The sequence below is a fragment of the Athene cunicularia genome, assembly GCF_003259725.1.
Source record: "Athene cunicularia isolate RWA chromosome 14 unlocalized genomic scaffold, athCun1 chr14_part1, whole genome shotgun sequence".
Classification (NCBI taxonomy): Eukaryota; Metazoa; Chordata; class Aves; order Strigiformes; family Strigidae; genus Athene; species Athene cunicularia.
The window spans coordinates 749,910-771,011 of NW_020799118.1; the positions used below are offsets into that span (position 1 = coordinate 749,910).

At 37.5% G+C, this 21,102-nt stretch overlaps 1 protein-coding gene across 16 annotated transcripts in view; it reads left to right on the forward strand.

The window, feature by feature from the left end:
• The window catches only part of RBFOX1 (RNA binding fox-1 homolog 1), a 1,263,570-nt gene that overhangs the window by 292,789 nt on the left and 949,679 nt on the right, over positions 1–21,102 (forward strand). For all 16 annotated transcript variants that reach the window (XM_026858910.1, XM_026858934.1, XM_026858919.1 and 13 more), the window contains exon 3: positions 2,065–2,097. In XM_026858910.1, coding sequence (XP_026714711.1) covers positions 2,065–2,097 — 33 coding nt within the window. The remainder of the gene's footprint in view (positions 1–2,064; positions 2,098–21,102) is intronic.

Consider the following 21,102-nt stretch of genomic DNA (forward strand, 5'->3'; position numbering starts at 1 on the left):
AAGGTTCATGTTGGAAAAGAAAAATAACTGCTGATGCTAAAGAATCAAAAAAAAAAAAAAAAAAAAAAAAAAAAAAGAAAGTTGATAGGTTGTTTGTAAATGGAATTTAACTCAGGAAAGTTCTGCTTGTGTGAGAGAAATTCTTGAGCAGCCTTCAAAATTCCTCTTACTGACAAAAATTCCACATTTCAAATGGAGCTCAATCTGCTTTTGAATCAGGTTAAATTAAATAACTGTTTGTGATTGCAGGTTCCTTGTTGTGATGTGACAGGAGTTCATTTCCATTCCTAAATTCCTTTGAAATAATTTTTTTGATGAATCCACAGATGTCTCCCACTGAGCAGCGGCTCTGCACACAAATTGTTTTTGCTATACAGGCTGAGCTCTGTTCAATAAACTCTCTGCTCTCCTTCCCTTCCCCTCAAACTGAGTCACGGCGGGTCACTCCCTCTCCTACACCCAGGAGCTGGGGAGAGTTGGTGCTGTTTTTGAAAAGTGGTTATTAACACCAGTATAAAGAAAGATCTAGTCTCATGTAGACAGAATTATAGCTAGGTGTCAGTCTTAAATTTGTGATGAGATTATTAAGGGTAGAGTTGTGACAATATTGTGACATAAAGTTCTAACACATTTTTGTTTTACAAACACATTTTAACAGTCTTCATAGTCTAATAACAGTTTATTAATTTCATGTGTGTTATCTGACCCATAGCATTAAAGTAGATCTGTGTCTGTTTAAAGTGTTTGAGTTAAAGTTTCTTTAATATAAAATTCTTTAATTCTTTAAATATAAAATTCTTTAATATAAAATTCTTTAATATAAAATTCTTTAATATAAAATTCTTTAATATAAAAGACATCCGAACTGAATTTTGTGCAAGTTTGTGATAGTAGTTGACTTAGTTTGGTGTCTAGAGCTAGAGGGATACAAAGTTCAGTTTAATTCCTTGACTGGCAGAGATAAATAGTTGCTGCAGTTCCCCGGCGGTTCAGGAGACAAGTGTTTGTGCTAAGCGCAGCCTTGGTGCTGTAAGGCAGAACTGGGGCAGAGCTTGGCCTCTTCCCACAGCCTGGCCTTGCAGCACCTCCTACCTCCCTAGTGAGAAGAAGCTGGCACACCTTTCTTTGTCACACTTTACCTGGAAAAATGTCCTTCAAACTCTCTGCTGCTTGTAGCACCATGGAACTTGGCTTGTTCTCAAAGCATATCCTTGTGGGAGTGTCAGCTCTGCGCAGCTGGGGGACGTTCAGAATGTTAAGAGTCACCTCATGTGTAAAGGATTAAGAGGCAGGTAGGCATTGGCCTGCCCGCCCTGCACAGCTGGGGGACGTTCGGTACTTAGAGCCAAACTGACATCAGCTGGAGGGCTCTGGTGGGGGAGCTGCCTGACGGGGAGCTTTTGTGCGGGCTCCAAGAAGTGTTGGACAGTCCTGCCCTGGCTTGGAGAGGCGTCAGCTCTGCTCTGCACAGGCCAGAGAAGCAGCAAGGCTTGGAGGAGAAATGGGCCCTGGATGGAAGATAAGAGGTTGTAAGGCGGTGCTAAGGTGAATGGAGCTGTTTGTAGACGAGAGGGTTGATGACTGTCTTGTTGCTGGTTAACTTATTATGAAGTAAGAGCTAAGGTAGAGCATAAATATGTACCATTGTAATAATAAGGGATTTTCCCTCGGTGCTTCAATGGAGAGTCTGTGCTTTCGTTGCCACATGTCCTGGTAATTGTCTCGATGTATTAGAAAAGCTTACAGTTGCATTACTCATCATTTCTGTTCAGAAACAAATTAAAAATAGGAAAATATTTTCCAGTTCTGTTTTGCTATGTTTCCTGATTTATTTTTTTTTTAATCTAATATTCCTAAAGATTCCTGTACTTGTAATTTATACCTGGTTTTGCCTCCTGATGTGCATGAGAGGTGAACAGTCTCCTCACAGAGCGAAAGGCAGTTCTCTTCAGTTCCATTCCCTCAAGCCGTAACAACCAATTGATGTCAGTTAGCTCAAAGCAAATTAATCCCACTCCTGTTTTGTTGAATCAATACTAATGCATTTTTTCCTGTAATTTTCAGGTTTTGACAACGGTGGCTGCCAGCAAAGCTGAGGTAGGAAATCCTGTCTTATACTGGTGGAATGTTAAATAGCTGTCTGCGGTTTCGATGTGGGGCTGGCTCTCTCACAGTTTGGGGGTGAAAATTTAAGAGACTTCACTACGGTACTTGTGCTGCTTCTAGTGTTTAATGAGCCAGTCTTTGGAATTTCTGCCTTGTTATAACAATAAGCTGATAAAGTCCTCCTAGGGAGCTTTTATCATTATGTGGGTCTTTCTGAAGATTTCCATGACATTGAAACAGCGTAGTTGAGAGCTCTGTTAAGCATGTGTTATAATTTCCCATCAACAGACTGTGCCTGTCTGACCTTTTCCCTGGGCTTTTCTATCTTTCTACTTTGCTTCCCAGCAGAGCGGGTTACTGTATCTGCTCCAGAGGCAGTTCTGGTGCTTGGCGTGCATTCCTTCCACGTCCCCGTCTAGCTTGTCTCGCTTACCTGGTACCATTTGACATGACCTGTTTGAACAGAGCGGGTGAGGAGAGAGAGGTGTAGTTTTGTGACACAATGCTACTAGCTGAAGTCTTGTTAAATTTGGGAATGACATTAGCCGCATTGTAGGTTGCCTATGTTGGGTGCTTGACACCGCTACAGTTTAGAGCGATCGTTTTGGATTCGCGTTTATTTTGTCAGCTTTCCTACTCATGTGTGAGTGCTTTACGTGGTCTTAATGGCTCTAACGCTCTTCTTAGAGGTGAAAATATTATTGTTATTGGAGTGTGTTTTTAATAGCTGATTGCTAAAACAAAAATGGCAGGCCTCTGTGACCACGAACTTGTGTTATACTGCATTTGTCTCCTTGAACATTGCTGTTGAGTAAGTCTCTGCACTTTTAATAACTGACAGATATTTTTATTCAGTGCACAGTTACTGACTCATTTAAATGTAATGTCAGTTGGAAGCTCAGAGTGTTTCTATATGAAACGGGTCTCAGACTCACAGTAGGGAATTTGTGATGTACTCCAAAGCTAATGTTTAACTATGTCAAAATGTCTAGGTGACTCTAACTGCTGTACTCAGATAAATTTTTAATATGAACCTTTGGTAAATTAAATTGCATTATTAAAGAGAATAGATAAACTGTGCTAGTTACTTTAAAGAACAAGGACGCAATTTCACTTGCATACCATGCAAGAATGACACAATTCATTTTTATTTAGATTAAGACTGCAATATTATGGTTCAATTTTGCTAATCTGATTCAACAGCACACTTGGCTTGTCTCAGAGTTTCAGGATTAGGATTTGTGTCTGTTTTTTTTTTTACTGTTGCACTATTTTAAATACCTGTTGCTCTTCTATCAATACAGTCCACTGATCGATAGTTACTTTTAGTTTCTTATTTTGTAACAGGGATTTTTGGGCTTTAGATTTGTCACTGTACAGGTACTATTATCAATTTTGCTCCCTTATAAAGTCTATTTTCTCACTTATTTATAAATATTCCCATATACTTTTTTTCTTCTTCGCGTGTAAGATTCTAGAATTTTCCAGTTGTGTTGCTTTGTCTGTTTGTACTTTCACCTTTTGAAAAACTTGAGAGTTAACACATATAGAGTTCTTTAAAAAAGCTTTGAGGTCACCATTAGATAACCTCTTTCTCTCATTTGTGAACCAACTCAGAAGAAATGTCAAAGTTCCCCAATACTGGGAAAATCCTAACCGAAGGTAAAGGGTAATTACGTACTTTCCTGAATCAGGGCAGTAGTGTTTGTAAATAGTCCTACTGAATTCAGTGGAATAACTCACAGAAATAACAACTAAAAAGAATAATAAGCATGCAGGACTGGTTGCTGAGTTTTTGAACTGGAGCCAGTTTTCAGGTTGAGGGAAGTGACTCCTTTGTGATGGCAAACTTCCCAAGATTTGTCCCTGGGACTTACGTAGCACCAAGCATATTAGGTGTAACACAGTTTTGGTGTGTATTAAGGCAAACACACCTTAAATAACTGCTGGTATGGATCACATACAAGACATTTCCTCATGTTTTGCCTGATTTTTTTTTTTTTTTTTAAAACTCAGTTCTGCGAAAGATACAAGCCAAAATAGCCTTGTTTTGGCTTACCTTTGTCATTTGAGCTCCTCAGTTCTTTGCTGCTGTGTAGTGCTTGTGTCACAAGACTGCTTTTGCAACAAACAAGTACATATGTTTTGCTTTCTAAAATCTTTTATAAGAACTGCTATTTTGTTGTTCTTGAATTGTTACTTGTTGTTGTTCTTGATCCAAGTAGTCTTGAAATTTGATAATTCCTATTTTTCTTAGTTGACACAGCTGTGTTCCCTTACTGAATTTTGCATGAAGTCTGATGTTTGTAGTACTAGTGAATGTTTTAGGAAGATGGAAACAAGTGGGGTTTTTTCCAAACACTGGTTGCTACATACCAACCGTAGAAAAACAAGTACACCTAGAAGAAATGGTCAAGTAATCCGGAGACCCTTCTCTCATCTTTTAACACAGAGGGGCAGCAAATAGTGCCAGTCAAAGCTGTAGGCAGCAAAGCCTTCCATGAATAATTGTTAAATCTGCCTACACTGTGTCTTTTAGTATCATAATGTTGTAAATAAGCAAGTAAGAAGCATCTTAAAAACAGAATAACTTGTGCATAGGTAGTCAAATATAAAGTTTTTCATCACAAATTACTCTGGTCTCCTGCACAACAAAACACAGAATGGATTGTGTTAATGTCATTAAAAAATGGGCCTGAGAAGAGTCTTAAGTACAGCTATAAATTGCCATAACATACACAATACTTCATAATAAAATTTTCTTGTAATTCCCTGGCACAACACCGTTTGAGAAATGGTTTTTTTTCAGGTCTACGAACTTTATCTCATGCAGGTATGTGGCAGTCTAGTCCTCTTATTGCTCTTTTGAGTAAGTCCCCTTCAAAAGCCATCTCATTCAGAAAACCGTGACTTCTTCCAGAGTGTCCTCCTTTCTAATTAGCTGTTAGAAAAAATAATCTTTATGTTGGAGAAAAGCATAATTTCTTTTCCTCTTTCGTGAAACAAAAGTTATTACTAAAATAGAGAACAGAAAGCCACTTATTCCTGTTTTCCTCACCCAACATTTGAATAAATGTTACAGTGAAGTTCGAGGCTCCTTCTTGTGAGAAGGCAGAGGTCATGCCTGATTGAAATACAACTTAAGTATAGCTGTGTGTAAACTCTCTGCCTGCTTTTATGTGAGGAATGTCAAGGCAGCCTTTTTCTACTCTCATAAAGAAAAGGCTGCCAATATGTCTCAATAAAACTGGAAATCAAAATCAGCTCAAGGCCAAGGAGGGCATTAAATCAGAGTTTAAGGAAAACCTCAGAACAGTAAGCAGAATATGGCTCTAATGATAACAAAACTGTAACTGATTTATACTGCAATCCATAAGGTCCTTGATTACCAGGAAATGTCACTGTTAAGCCCCCCACTTCCCTTACGTGGAAGGAATAGGTCACGCCTGGTGAGTAGCGTCTCTGTGAAAAGGCCAATAAATGTGTTAACGCTCCAGCTGCCCTTTTGCCGCTCTGTGTGCGGGGTGGAGAGTGGAGAAAAATCCTCTGACAGGGTGGACAATCGTTTCATTTATTTTTTTGTTCATGACAAAACATGAAAAATCATGTATGTTTGAGGTGCTGTGGAAACACGTTCTCATGAATGATGCGAGACACGCATATGCAAGGTGTCTTAAGCAGATAGGGTCCGGAAGCCATTCGGAGCTTTTGTGCTTGCTGATGCTGTTGTCTTTTTGCGTTACACTAATGCCTAGAGGCCCCAGCTGGCATCCTCGGCTTTCAGGTTGTGTACAGGCATGTGTTACACAGCATTGCGGAGGCCTTACGCGCTTACATAGATAATACATGAAATGGCTAGAGTGAAATGAGAGTCATGTAGCGGGTCAGAGCAGAACTGTGGGGTTTCATTGCCAGAAGGGCCATGCTGTCTGGTTTTCCTAGTTTTAATGCCATAGTGAGCTAATTATTTTTTGAAAAAGTCAGTAAAAGCGTGTGCAAACAGATCGCAGCTCTTTCTAAGAAAATACGCATCTCCCAATATTGTTCTACTGTTATTGTTGTGAGAGTTTGCAGTGTTCTCTGTTCCTAGTAAACGAGTAATTTTTAAATCCCGTTGGCTATCTGGTTTATTTCTATGGGAAAGCTATGTTATCAGTGGAAACTTCATGTGCAGAAATATGAATATTTGGTTGGATTCTCTTAGGATAAATTGCAGGTGTTTGTGTTAAAAAATCCGGGTAGATAAAAACATGTCATTCAATCTTCCTAGCCTCTGTGTCCTACTTTATTCTCTAAAGCACACTTAACATGCAAGGACCTAGTCTGCCATCACTCTAGGGCAAGTACGTGCTCAGGACAGAAGACATTTCCATTTCTATTTTAAGATTGTTTTTTTCAGAATGAGCCTCTCCCTTTCCCGATGCATCAATACTTTGCATCAGCTGAGACGTTTGATTGAACCTCTGCCTTGTTAATCCTATCCAGCTGCATATTCCCCCTTCCATAACAGAGGAATGAGGCATTGAGGGATCAATCATGATGACTTGATAAAGAATTTGCTATTTTTTTAATGTTCATATCTTTAAAATACATATATTTTCTTGCTCTAAATAAAGAGCAGTAGCAATTTCTATCAAAGTGTAGCCTGATGCTTTCTGTATAGTCATGATGATGATTATTTTAAGGGCTTTATCATCTCTGTAGTTTGTAGCAGGACTTGAGAATTTATCAAGAGCATAATTATTACAGTAAGATGGCCCTTTTTGCTTGACCCATTGAAATCCCTTCAAATGAGACTGAGTCATCAGCTGTCACAAATTGTGTATAAATAGGTAACACTAGTTAAAAAAGAGGATATTTGCAATCAATTTATTATTAAAATTTATAATTTTAACTGTTCTAAATTATTATTGTTGCATTTTATTATAATTGAAACCCATTTATTATATTACTGCTAAGAATATTCTTGGTTAAAGGGTAAATTCAAGAATTACGTGTCAAAGTGATTTTTACGTGTGAAGTTTTCAGAACTGAACAGTTATGACTGTGTGGAAAATGTTATTTTTGAGGTTTACCCATAAGTAATTTCCATTGAAAAGTATTTTATGAGCATATAAGATGAGTGGGGGTCTGAAGTCCTGCTGAAAGGTGTCTGTGGGTAATTCAGTGTCACATAGAAATCCTGCTGAGCATCTACCTGTGTCTTCAGATACCCAATAAACTCTTGATTGTCAGTGACGGGAACTCCCAGCTGTAGCAATTATCTTGACAAGTTAATATGGACATTCCAAACGTGGCAGAAAAGAAATTCATAGCAGTGCATGTCTGTTAGGTGACCTTTGAATGTGATTTGAGTGTATCCCCCTCTGAACACTTAAAATACCTGCCTTCATTAGTATTTTCTAGATTCCTTTCTAATTTTTATTACCAAAGGCAGAATCCCGACTACCTTTTATAGTTTTGAGGTTTAACCACATTAGTTGCATATATATGCATTAAAAAAAAATGTAGAAGATGGATGGAGAGGAGTTATAGAAAGTTTTCATCCATTTTTTACTTGAGTATGAATTTATAGGATCATGCTCCTTCAATATGAAATCCTCTACAGTAATTTTAATCTGTGCAGTGTGAGAGACAGTCTTGCCGTAGCTGCTACTGTAAAACCTAATTTGCTGCATAAAATATGAGAGCTATAGTGAAATATGAGCCTGGAGAGCAACTCTTTTGATCTTGAATAGTCAAAAGGTTGGCATGTATAATGCTATGGAAATAAATGATGTCAAAACTGTAGGATATAATTTATGGTTTGGGGACTACTTTACTCACAGAAGCAGAAGCTTCTACCATTGAAAAGCAAATAGTTCAACAAAAGATAATGAATGGAAATTACAAACTTTCCTTTAAAAAATATATATATATATTGAATCATGCAATACATCAGTTCAGACATAACCATTTGACTAATTTACTGATTATATATTATTAAAAAGAGCATTTATAAAAGGTGTGATTGGAACTTCAGCCTTCATTTTGTACATTCCTTTAAAGTAGTACTAGACGTTAGCTGTCATCCAGCTCGGCAGAGACTTGCGCACAGAAATTGTCTTCACTTAGTTCCAGTGACAACAGCTTGGGTCTTGTAAGCTCTTAAAACCGAGCTTTTTCTGAGCTGTGCCAGTCCATCGGGAGGGTGTACCCAAGTTATTCACTGTGCTTCGAGGAGAGTGACTGCAAAACAAAATCACAGGGTTTGCTCACTGAAATCTTTATCATTACCATACCATGCAGATTCTTATGTGTGGCTCTGATAGCTGAGGCTTCGTTGCCTAAACAGGTTTCAGTTTTTTTTTTTTTTTTTTTTTTTTTTTTTTTTGTTAAAAATGGTCCATGGACTAAGTCAGTTAATGAAATTTGCTTCACTTAAAGATGCAAATTTTCTGTTATAAAGTCTATATCTCTGGAAACAATCTTTTAATTTATTTTTTTTTTAAGAGACTTTATCTTTCAAGGTCTGTTTTTAAGTTTTCGTTGGCATTTCTTTTGTCCTTTTGTCACTCAAATGCTGCTCAGTCCCTTTGGTCAGGACCCAAAGCTGTTTATGGAACATCGTGTGACATGTCTGGCTTTTTTTGTTCAGACTAAGATTTCATTGTACTTTGGACAGTGTGCTGTTAAAGGGGACGTGTTCTTATCCAGATCCACACAACTTCTGAGAAGGCTGTTTAGGTTAATATAGACCAGTAAGTCTGAAACTGAAATTTTCCTCCAAGAGTCTAAAGCCTGCAGTACCACCCACCCCGCCAAATCCCAGAATCTGTTTGGGCAAGACTCCTACTGAGGCTTCTGAAGATAATTCGATTTAATGAAATGATGACAACTGTGAGCCGTTGTGTATGCCTTTTCTGTGCATGTATAGATACGTGCGCACACATTTATTTTAATGAATATATGGCTTCAGAATATATTTCAGCAATGTGCACCAGATGCAACAGAAATGAATGTAAACCAGTCTCGCTGAAGGGTTAGTGTTGACTTGTAAATGCACGTTGTCTATTGTTTCTGGTTCGTAACTTCTGTGTCTTCTTGCTAAATGGAAGTTTTCACTGCCTATAGGAGACTCTTAACATGTTTTGATGAAGACTTTAAAGACGCGGTATTAATCACACTTGTCTCAGTCCTTTTGTTGTGAATTTAAAGAGTATCATGCTGTCAGAACTGTAGATGTGCCATATTGATCTTGATGATTAAATCAACCAAAAAACCTTCATTTCTAAGGGGAAACTTCATATTCTCAAAGCCCAAATGTCTTCTGAGTACTTATAGGCTACAAAAGTTGATCAAATACCTTTGTTCTCGGATGATTACGGTGAATGGTGAATTTAGTTCAGCTTCTCACTGTATTAATGGGATGTGGTAATTTTATAAATTCATGTGTATGTGTTTTCAGTCATGTGAATACACAGAGGTAACTTTTTTTTTCTTTCTATCTTGGCAAGGCAAGAAGATAAATAGGTGAAAATGTGTATGTGTTTGAGTGATAAAGTTGGTTTAATGATTCTTGGGGAAAAAATTTCCTGTGGTACATACAGTAGTGACTTGATTGAACAGGACAGAATCATGCAGTTCAATTAATGTGCAAATACGTGTTCACTGAACTTTGATTCCATTTATCACATGGACATGGAAATGGGGTCATTTTTTTATCTCCGTGTTATGTATATGACATCTTAGTTTGCTTTTTGCACGTTGCTATGGGAAAAATAGCAATGTGGCACACCAGAGGCAAAAAGAATTGGAGATAAATTCCTCAGCTGTCACAAACATCTTTAAGTAGATCTTTGTTTGAAGATAAAACTCTTTCTGCTGCAAGGATTAACATTAAGGAGGCTTTTGCATGCTCTTTCCATTAAAATTGTATGCATCTCTTGGCCATATGCTATGAAAAAAATCACTGGCAACAATTGTCATGTTTATGAAGTGCGTCGTTAGCAGGGAAAGTGTAATCACAGGAAAAACTCAAAAGGAAATTTTAGTTGAAAATGCGTTGGTATTCAGCATTGGATTTTTAAAATAAGCCACCCGTTTCAAAGTCAGTTTTTACTGATGTTTATAAAGGGTTTCTTTCATCCTCAGACCTAGTGAAATTTGTCTGGGGACTGCTCTCTTTCTTTTGACTAAATATTCTAAATCAAGGGTATAGTTGGTTATTCTGTTTATACACTGGAAATTGTTATTGGAAAGTACAGCAAATAAAGGTGGGTTTTTTAATTTCTATAATTGGAAGAAATTTTATTTTCTCTTGATATTAAACATTTATAATAGCAGGAGAAAAACGTGCAATTTCATAGACACAATATAAAATCATGTGATAAAAAAATTAATTTCCCAGGTACCTATAAGAATATAGAAATGTGGTTAAAATGTTCGTTGTTCTATTTCATTGATAGTCTAAAGACCTTTTGGCTGACACAGGCAACTGTATAAATTAAAGACTAGCTGAATTCCACGTGGAATTGTAATCTTTGCAGGCAAAGCTTCTAACCTTTAAACAAACCGCAGGCCGAGTTCTCTGCCATGTAAATTGGCAGAGCTTCATAAACTTTAATGGAGCTGCGCCTTAATGGAGCTGTGCCAATTTTTAAGAGCAGTGAATGCGATCTTAATTTAGGTAGAAGGTGGCAGAAGCTTTAGGAGTATAAAGAGGAGTCTAAATTGTTAATTATCAGTCCCCACACCTTGCTGTTAAACAGAAAAATGTCACATTGACTTGGGGACTGCAATGTCTGGTCAAAAAAGATTTTTTTTTTTTTCAGCATTTACTTAGTTCAACAACTTAATGCTTTAATGAATGTAATAAAATGAATCACTGCAATGTAGCCCTCTCTGGTTTTGGTTTAGTGTTGTGTTGTGGGTGTGGGGTTTTTTTGTTTTTTTTTTTTTTCTCCTCAGTCACCTGGTTTTCTACCTTAAAAGCCTCAAGAAGGAGCTTTTAGCCTGAAGCGCAGCTAAGCACCTATCAATGGGTTGCGGTTAACTTGGGCTGACACCTGTTAAAGTATTAAATGTGATTTCTCATTGACTCTCTGTGAGCTGAGGTTCACATCATAGCGATGCCTTCTAGGTGCGTGCACACAGGCAAACACAAATATTAGTATACTCTTTTTCTTTGTACAGGTAAAAGATGCTGATCTAGAAGTTGAAGTAAGGCAGTACTTGATGATACGCAAAGAAATAAGCCTTTTTCATCAGCGAACGTGTCGGATTTTACGAAGGCATTAGACTAGTAGAACTAAAGTGACTGCGTAAAATACGGGCCATTAAAACCCGTGTTCTGCAAAAACACAGAAAAGTCTGTATTATTAATTAAGACTTGTGCTGCTACTTAACATTGTGCACAAAATGGGCAAAACAGATATTCTGGCAAAAGTTTATGAGCAAAATTAAATAGTTTGGTGAAAACAACCCCCATTATGTTGCTTTTGCACTTTAGTTTTCATCAATACAAAAACATTGATTGCAGAAATTAGAGTGCTATGGTTTTATGCTTAGGGGAAATATGTTTGTAAAAAAAATAGGTTTTAAGTTAATTAAAAGGTAAAGCGTTTATGGGCCAAACAATGTTTTGTTTTGGGACTTCTTTTCTTCACTAGGAAGCTTTGCAAGAGTGCTGCTGACCATTGATGTGGTGTGTCTTAAACAAAAGGCTTTATTTGCTAGCAATACTTGCTGCAAGGGGGAACAGCCAGACTTCTGAGGTGGTGTTTGGGGGAAGTATGTGTATAATTTGGTGGTATTTTATTTCTTTTTGTTGTGACTGAAGTATTAAAATGGTTTGCTGTTCCATTCATGTTTGAGTAGGCATTACCCATGTTTCCTATCCTCCTGTAAAAACATAGGGTTTGAGGCAATTTAAAACTGGAGTGGCTGTTAGGAGAAATGCTTATGTTGTTATAATAGAGGCAAGGAAAAAAAAAAGCGTTGTTCTCTGGCTCCTGCTTTTCATGAGGTGAGAGGAGCAGGAGTACCTGTATTGGTGTACCTGTGGTGCGGGTGCCTGCGGTGCATCTGCTGCAGGGCCAACAGAAGAGAAACTCCTGCCCATCCTTACAGAGGTGAAGCAAATAGATGACTAGACTTGTTATGGAGGAAAGTGGGGAAGCTGAGCAGGTAATGGGTGGAATAAACCCCTTTCTCCTCAGTAATGACAATCCTGAAGGAGGATTAGCAAGGCATAGCTAAAGAATTTCCTTGTCGACCACTTCAATCCTGAGTTTTCTCAGATGGCAGAATGAAAACATTTCTGTTGTGGGTGGAGCAACTGTGTGCTTTGGGATGCAGAGGAAGATTGCAGCGTTCACCTTACAAAAGGGCAAATGACAGAGTGCAGCCCAGGGTGCCTATTAGCTTGTTGAGGCACGTTGTGGTGTGTTTTGTTTTTTTTGTTTGTTTGTTTTTCTCCCCAACAGTTCCATGTTTCTTTTGCCATTGGAACAGGAGTCCAGTTTCTGCTCTGATAAAGAGCTTCCAATTGCCTGTAGTATGAAAGTGGTTTATTCACATGATGATGACTTATTTGCAGCACTACTAAAGTGTTTTCCTAACCAAAGGATACTGCCTGTTTGATTGGGAGTTTATCATTATGAGACTAGGCTCAAGTCTTCAGAAATCTCTTTACAGGGCTTCCATAACAGAACAGACTAACTCACAGCAGTTGGCTTGAAAATTACTCTTCCTTTGCTGCATCTCATTTTCTTTTTCCTTAGTGCCCTTTATTCCCAAAGGACACAGTGAATGTTGTAGAGTGTAGGATTTGAAGAAATTCCGAGTAGATTCCAAATCATCTAGAGAAGCTCAGCGAGTTCAATCTTTTAATTTTTTTTTTTTTTTTTTTTTTTTTTTCTGCAGACTTTACATTCTTAGACTTCAAACATAACGAGAATTTCTTTCCTGATCTGGATTCAGTGAATGTTTATGCTGTAACTTCTCTGGGGAGGCAAAGTAGCTCCTAGCTGAGCAGCTCTTCACATAGAGCACAAGTTTTGAAAGCAGCACAGTATTTGAGCTCTAGATGATTTATTGTGGCAAATAACGGAAGGGCATCTACAGATAAATGATTACATGTTGGCAGAGCCACTGATTGTCAAGAGACCAGAAGAATATTCGAGGAGGAAATATCTGTGATGTTTAACGGATTGATGCATCGCTACAAAACCCCTCCAGCTTTCTAAATCACCACCAAGAATGTACTTAATTTGTAAAGTCAGTGTTCTAAAAACTGTATTATGTTCGTTAATTTAGTTTTGTCTTGCATTGACTTAACCAACTTAATGCTGGTTGTATATTAGTTTTGAAGTCTGCTTTTCAGAAGAGAATCACAGTAACAGATTAAGGCCTAGACTACTATTAACAGAAAGCCAAATCAAGCAGGCAAACGAATTTAATCCTGCCTCTGTTAAACTTTAAATATTTTATGCATTATTATATGAACAATATATTCAATTATGGTCAGTAGAGTATTTTAGGAGATGTTACAGAAAACTCAAGAAGGGTTAGAATGGCAGTAACAAGTATTTTTGAATGTGGCTGTAACTGGAAGAAAGTGAGGTTTATGGCTCTTTGCTCAATAATTCAAATACTGAATTTAAGGAGTGTTAGAGAGTAGTCAAATGTGTCTTTTACAATAATTAGAAGTGCATTATGGTAGAGGGAATATGAATATCTAGCAGTCATATGAGCCACTAACTGAGCTGCTTCTCCCACAGGTGATTTGGCACCTAGTTCCTTATCACCCATAGCTAGTCTTGCTGAGATAGTCTGCTGTAAATTGTAGGTGGCTTCACATTAGCATCAGGGTTGCAAAACTGCATCTAAAATCTCTCCGATCTTTATAGAGACCAGCAATTTTCTGGGATATTTTCTTGACCATATAATCATTCACTAGAAAGCACTAAAATGTCAAAAAGTGTAGAAAAGACTGATAAAATGTTGGTATATTTTCTATTTTAAAAAGTTGTAGAATTATGAAAAAAAAGAATATAGTGACACAGTCCAAAAATCTCTTTAGTTCCGAGATACTTGCTATTTTGCTTGTTTGATTGGGGACTGAAGAGTGGAGGATGCTTTTTCACAAAGATGAATTCCAGTCGTAACAATAGAGAACATACGGTCGGTGGCTTGACAACTCTTACGCTGGTACGGAAATGCTGTTAAGGATGTTATCAGGGAACACTCTGTTAGACACTTCTGCTTCTGGATAAGGTGGTCCAATTTTCCTTTTGTATTTGCAAATGATCATTTCGTATTTTTTCCAGTTCTAACAATCACTTTTTTTTTTTTAAAAAAAAGGAGACATAGGTAGTAATTTGAATTTAAGAGATGGATTCATTTTCAAAGCAGGTGTGGTTGTTCTCATGTCAACATGGATTTGAACTTTTTTGAAGTTTGTTTTTGTTTTATAATATTAGAGTTTTCTGTAAGATATTTTAAGCAAATAATCAACCAGTCTGTGGTCCCAACCACAGAAACAAGGCTTTGGACAGTCAGATTTTACTCCCTGGATTTTCTATTTTCATGTTCTTGAGCAGTCAGTCTCCAGACGTGTTTCTGTTCCTGCAGAGCATGGTCTGTGTTTTGGTTTTGCTTTGTTTTCTGAAGACCCCAAATTCAGCTATATAAATGTCCACAACCAGTTAATGGCAAAATTTTAATAACAAGTTTCACGATATTTTGTCCATCTGTGCTCAGTGTTCTAACTGTGCCCTCCGAACTGGCATCCGTATACCGGAGTTTAATCAGTCGCGTGCTCCTGAGCCGAACCGATGATGTGGAAAATCGATGGATTTGCTTTATGTCACCAAACTGTTTAAAACGAAAAAATAATGAAAATCCTTCTTTCCTTTTATAAAATGTTGTAAAGATACATGATTGCATTTTGTTTAAAAGTAATTACAAGTAACCTTAATTAGCTCCTGATCCCATGGGTTTAGAGGAATGCTGTGTTTTAAATGAACTAATATGAAAAATTAATATTTCTTGAATATTTCCATAATGAGCAAGTCTGTTTGTTCCTTCATGCTTTCCTAGTGTTTAAAAGTAAAGAACTTTGAAACAATAAATCAAAGAAAAAATGCCCAGAAGAATAATACAGAAGCCCCTAGAAACCTTATTGTCATCATTCCCATAACTGATTTTAAACACTGAATTTTCATGGATAGGTAACCATTTACTTTCTACATGAGTTGCTGTGATAAGAATTTATTACAGGACCTCAGGGAAATGTTGTTACATCTATTAAAAAAAAAAAAGTTACCATTAATTTTGTGGAATTAGAACATCGATTTAATTTGGCCTCCTTTAATTGATGTTAGGTAGCTTGGGAACTGATGTCCTCACTTTGTAAATGCACTTAATCACTTCTTGCTACAAAACCTTGAATGTAATTTTTCCAATCAGAGCTGACAGTTGTAGGGTTAAAGCTCAAAGCTAATAAATTCGCCCAGACTAGATACTGTACTACCTGGTGTCCTCCTTCAGAAAGATTTTATATTGCAAAGTTGGTCTGAATGATTTTAATTAGGTAATCTCACTAAGTGTTCTTTTTCTAGATATATTTTATTGGCCCATGTTAGCACAGTAATTCAATTTGGTGGTGTTTTTCTTCATGGGGAAAAATATTCCTTTGCTTGTACGGTTGTCAGCTAGCATACCGTAGAACATAGATAAATACATGGTCACAGTGCCTGAATGAAACGACGCTATGGTTGTCATTTCCAAAGGCTTTAACAGCACCTGGACAAAGACACCGTCAGGTTAGAAGTAGTGCAGTTCACAAAAGCAAATGTCAACGTTCTCGGGTTAATGATGGCACTTTAAATGAATGATATGGAAATAATTACTTTAAAAATTAGTCTGCTTATTCTCATTTGTGGTATTTCTTCAACATTTCACACTTCCTTTGGAGAATAAAAATAGGTTTGTGAGTGGGATGTTTTAATGACTTATTCCTGATGAATAATCATTGCTGCAATCATAGTTTTCCTTAGAGATCATGGCCCAAATGAGAACGATTTGTTGGTTGGGAGAAGAAATAAGAACTCCAGAAGACCTTTTACTATAGAATACCACTTTTCATTGAAGTTATTTTTCTCTCATTATTAGTCTTTTTTATGCTCTTTTGGGCACCTATCAGGAGCAGTGGGATGAAAGAGCAAAAAAGCCTTCTCTCTTGGAAAAACAAGGAACTATTTTTTAACAAACCCTCAAGGCTTTTTAGGATTTTTTTTTTCAAATTTGTTTTTCAAATCAAGTAGTCAAAAAAAAAAGAATAATTTTTTTTTTTTTTCCTTCAGCAGTGGAGGGCTAGTAAAACAACCTATGTCAGCTCTTCAGGTTATTAGTAGGTTACCCAATCTTTTTTTTCTATAGTACTAATGAGGAAAGCTGAGGTTATCTGTGACGGATCCCACACACCATGATATGCCAGCTGTCTTCTACTGCTTCAGCTCCATTGCAGAATCACAAGTGCAAGGCTTCTCTAGTCAACTCGCTGTGGGACTTACTCATGCTCTAGAAGAAGAAGGTGATCTCTCACGTAGCAGTGACTTGGGATGTCCTCTTTTTAGTATACTTTCTAGGCTTGGTACGTTGGGATGCAGTATTTTCACTAGCTGCTCCATGACTCTGAAAGACGTTTCCTTGAGCTGGCAATGGGAAGGGATTGCACTACCCTTTCATCAAAATGCTAATCTCAATTCTTCACTTAGTTCTCCCAGAAGATGAAAAAATTCTGGTGAAACAATCAAAGACAGAAACAAGTGTGTTTTCTAGTGGCTACTTATTTTTTTTTTTTTTTTTTTAAGGTGGACAGATAAGAGTAAATTTGTGAAATGAAAAAACATGTTTAACAATTCAAAATTATATGAGTAATTAACTAAGCAGACCTTGAAGCTGAGGCCTTCCAAAGACATAACAGAAATTGACCCCAACTAAATTATCTGTTCTATTCACTTTCTCTTTTTCACTTAGTCTTTAGAAAGTGTATTTGTATCTGTGGGCAAAATTTAGTTAGGGTTTTCAGTTCAGTGACTTGAAGTCTACTCTGTAAACACATAGGAGAAGGAGAATTTTAATTGTATGTTTTCTTTTAGAACTTTTTTTTTAGTAAAAAGATTTTTCATAAATATATTGTAAAATATGTATTCTCCAGCCTTAAAGTAAGGCAAGTTGTTTCAAATTTATAAATTAGAATAAACCGTCTTTTTCCTGAATGATCATAATGTTTCTTAGGTAAATAGTTTCTTAGGCACTTTTTAATTACAAATGTAAAATAATAACTAGATCAAAGCAATGTGAAAAGTGTTTTGGCTTACTGTGTAATTAGGAAGTGTTTTATCTTCACGCCATTCAGATTTTGATTAAAATTTTTGAACATATTGACCACCGTCAAATTTATCACTCTGCTTTTTCCCAATTTGCTTTTTCACACATAACTTCAAATGTTATCACTTGTCTAGGACTGCAGATAAGCTCTTCTGATGAGTGAAGGAATGAAGCAGATGATGTTTTAAATGCATGGATATTTCCCTCTCAAAGAGAAGGATTAGGGAATGCCTTTTAATCCGAATCCTGTTGATCCAGACCAGGCAGTGTGGTGTCAATAACTGATGCATTTAAAGCAGATACTCAAATTTCTCTGAAATATTTCAACACTGTGAGTCTTAGAAACTGAGAGGTAGAATGGGGGATAGTTCTTCTACACTAGGAAACAGACTGTGCTACGCACACGGTTAAAGACAGCATATATTTATAATCCCTCATTTAACGGAATTTCTAGTGGAAAGGAGAGACGTTCCCTCGCATATGTCACGTCATCCCAAGCTAGTACCTAGGTTGTCTCAGCATCCTCCCTTCGCGTGGGACACAGTCGTCTTTTAAGCAGTTAACTAACTAGGCTAGGTAATTCTCAAACAATCCAAACGCTGAATTTCATTTTGGTTTGTTTTACGCCACGTGCGTTCAAAAGAATACTCTGTGAGGAACAGACCATCTGACATGATCAGATCTGAGAATGACCCAGTTCCTGTGACAATGTAAGTACCAAATATCTATTCTTTAAGCCTTGGTACGTACACAAAATACAGGTTTATGGAATTAACTACTTTTGACCTTTATGTTAGGAAGCTGTTGTCACAACACTGCTAGTGAAGGAATGCTGTTAATTTTAATACAGTCGTGTTATTTCTTTCAAGGACAGTGAGTTTTCAATACTCTAAAGTTAAGATCATTGTTCTATCATTCTCACCTGAAGGTAACTGCTTTTCACTGTGTTCATAGGGAATTTATCCTATTGTGTGTTGCTTATATCTCTCAAAAATCAGTTATAAGCACATTCCTATATTGATCTGATTTAATACAGGAGTGTACAGAAATACTACTGGGATATCATTGCTATAAAATCTGTCCTGGGGCTTTTATTTAATTGGATTTGCAAAATATACATTTCTCTGGTCTGACATTTCTATTTTTATTCTAAATATTTATCTTTTGAGTCAGTATTTCACACCGACCATTTCACCGATGAAATTGAGGACAGCTTGGGATCCTGTTGTTGACATTTGTATTTAACCTATGATTTTTAGGAGGAAATTCATTAGTGAATATACAGCTTCCCGTAGTTCATTCTACTTTTTTTAGTCATGAAGTAAGGCCACCTCTCCTAGATCCACAGACAACTGTTTAATGCTGCTTTGTTTGGGTGTTGGTGTTTTTGTTGTTTTTTTTTTTGAGCTACAACCTTTGAGGAAACTTGTCACGAGGGCCAGCTTTAGGTACAAGCCAAGCAGATAGTTGCCAAGGGCTGTAAACTGATGAGGGCAGCAAAATCCCGCTTTTAGGCAAGAGAGAACGTCACCCAGCAGCAGCAGGGGCTCCCTGCCTCAATTTCCCTCATCCTGCAGTGATGGCAAAGCAGCTGTGCAACCACAGCCTAACTCAGAGCTTTGGAGCACTGAGATGGGCCACTCTACATCCAGCCCTATTTTCTGCCTTCCCTGAGCTCCGCCCTTCTTTAGAGGGCAAGAGGATGCAGAGATAATACAGCCTTACCGATACAATGCAGGACTTGCTGGCAGGTGCTGGTATCAGTCTGCGCTTCCCTTGTTGTTTGTCTTTTACAATTCCAGGTATGCACATGCACGCGTTTCACATGGGCAATTGTGGAGAAGGATACAGGCAACAGGATCACAGTATTTTCCAGAGGCAGACAGCTTATTCTAACTTCTCTGGGGAAAAAAATAATCAGGAAGTCGGTCTGCCAAAGCTGTAAAATGGAATTTGTCTATATTGCAATGTGATTTTGAAATGTTTTTTGGTTGATTCTGCAAAAACTGATTATCATATTCATATTCTTCATGCTACGTGTTCTAAGCAAAGAGCAGGCAAACATGAGTAACCAGTGGTGGTAGGTTTAGTCTCTAAGCAATGAATGGGTTTGCAGCTATCTCCTGTTCTTGCCTAGAAAGTGTAAGAATTCTTAATCATGATATCTCCCAATTAACATTGCAACCCATTTGGCATGAGCACAGGGGAAGCAGAAAGAGCAAGAGCCATTGGAGTTTTCCTCCGTACCCGTGAGTCATATTCTGGTATCGGAACTCCTCCTGTGCCAGCCCATTCCCAAGAGGCAGGCACCCGCTCCTTTCGGAGGCTGCTGCTGCTCTTCAGCCGATCTCTGAGGCTGCCTTGAATGAAAGGGAAGTCCAGTCAGGCTCCAGTCCCAGGTAGGGAATGCAGTGTTGTTAATTACTTTCCTTTAAACAACACCTGTCTGCGAATATATTAGTGTGCTCTTGGGCTCATCAGACCAAAATGCGAGGCTTGGACCAGGCCCTAATGCAACTTGCACAACTAGCTACTTTTTTGGCTCTGATAAATCTAGAGCTTCAGAATTAGTTCCCAGTTCGTAGATCCTGGCTATCCCTATGGAGTCCCTCAAGAGTGAATTTCCTGGGGTCTTCCCCTTAGCTCTCAAAGTAGAGGGGAAGACAGCTGGGTTCTCTGCTTTAATTAGACTAAAGAAGCAGCTCATAAAAGATTGGAAAAGAGAGAAGAAATCATCCAACCTCTTAGTAGAAATGCTTCATGAATAATGTTGGGAGGGAATCAGTAGCTCCGAAAAGTTAAATAAGCCAAACAGTTGTCAGTTGTTTTTTTCCCATCTTTGCAAATTTCCCTGGTAACAGTTGGGTGAGTTGGTGATTCAGAACATGGTTCCATTTATTCGGTTGAAAAGCGATAAGAGTTGTAAATATTTCACAGGAATCTGTGGCAAGTTTCCTCTACTGTGACTCATAAGGATTTGGATGATTATTATGAAAACATTTGTAAAGTTATTGTCTTCCTTTTCATCAGGAAATGTTCACTTGTGAATCCATTCTAGGACTGTGTTGTTCATCGCTTATCTGTTTTTCTCCAGGGTTTAAAGCGTTAGTCACTGTATCAGGGCACTAAAACGGTGCCTGGTGGTATGGGTGACAGCACATAAAATGAATGCCAGTATTCAGACCATGTATAGACTGAAAATATTAGCATCAGGCAGCGATCGGGAGAAATAGCAATTGCAATTGCATTCATGAAAAAAATAAAGCTAAGCAAGTTTCTTTAAAAATATGTATTTTATTCAACAGATAATACAATTTCTTGGCAACTGAGGGGGTAGACATATATAAATTAAATAAAGGAAGAAACGAACAAACTATTACCCCCGATGTTTGTTTCGGGAAACAAATAAAAAATATTTTCAATCTTTTGGAAAACTTCAAGAATTAAATTATACTTCATATAGTATGGGTACCATCTGGTATACCAGCATAGCAGGTCCGGACCAAAAACACCTAGGATGCTATTCTACGTGGTATTTAACATGTAACGCTTTCTTTTTCGGGGGATAGTTAAATAAATTCACCCTGCTCATAGGGTTTAGGGCTGCAGAGTCTAGAT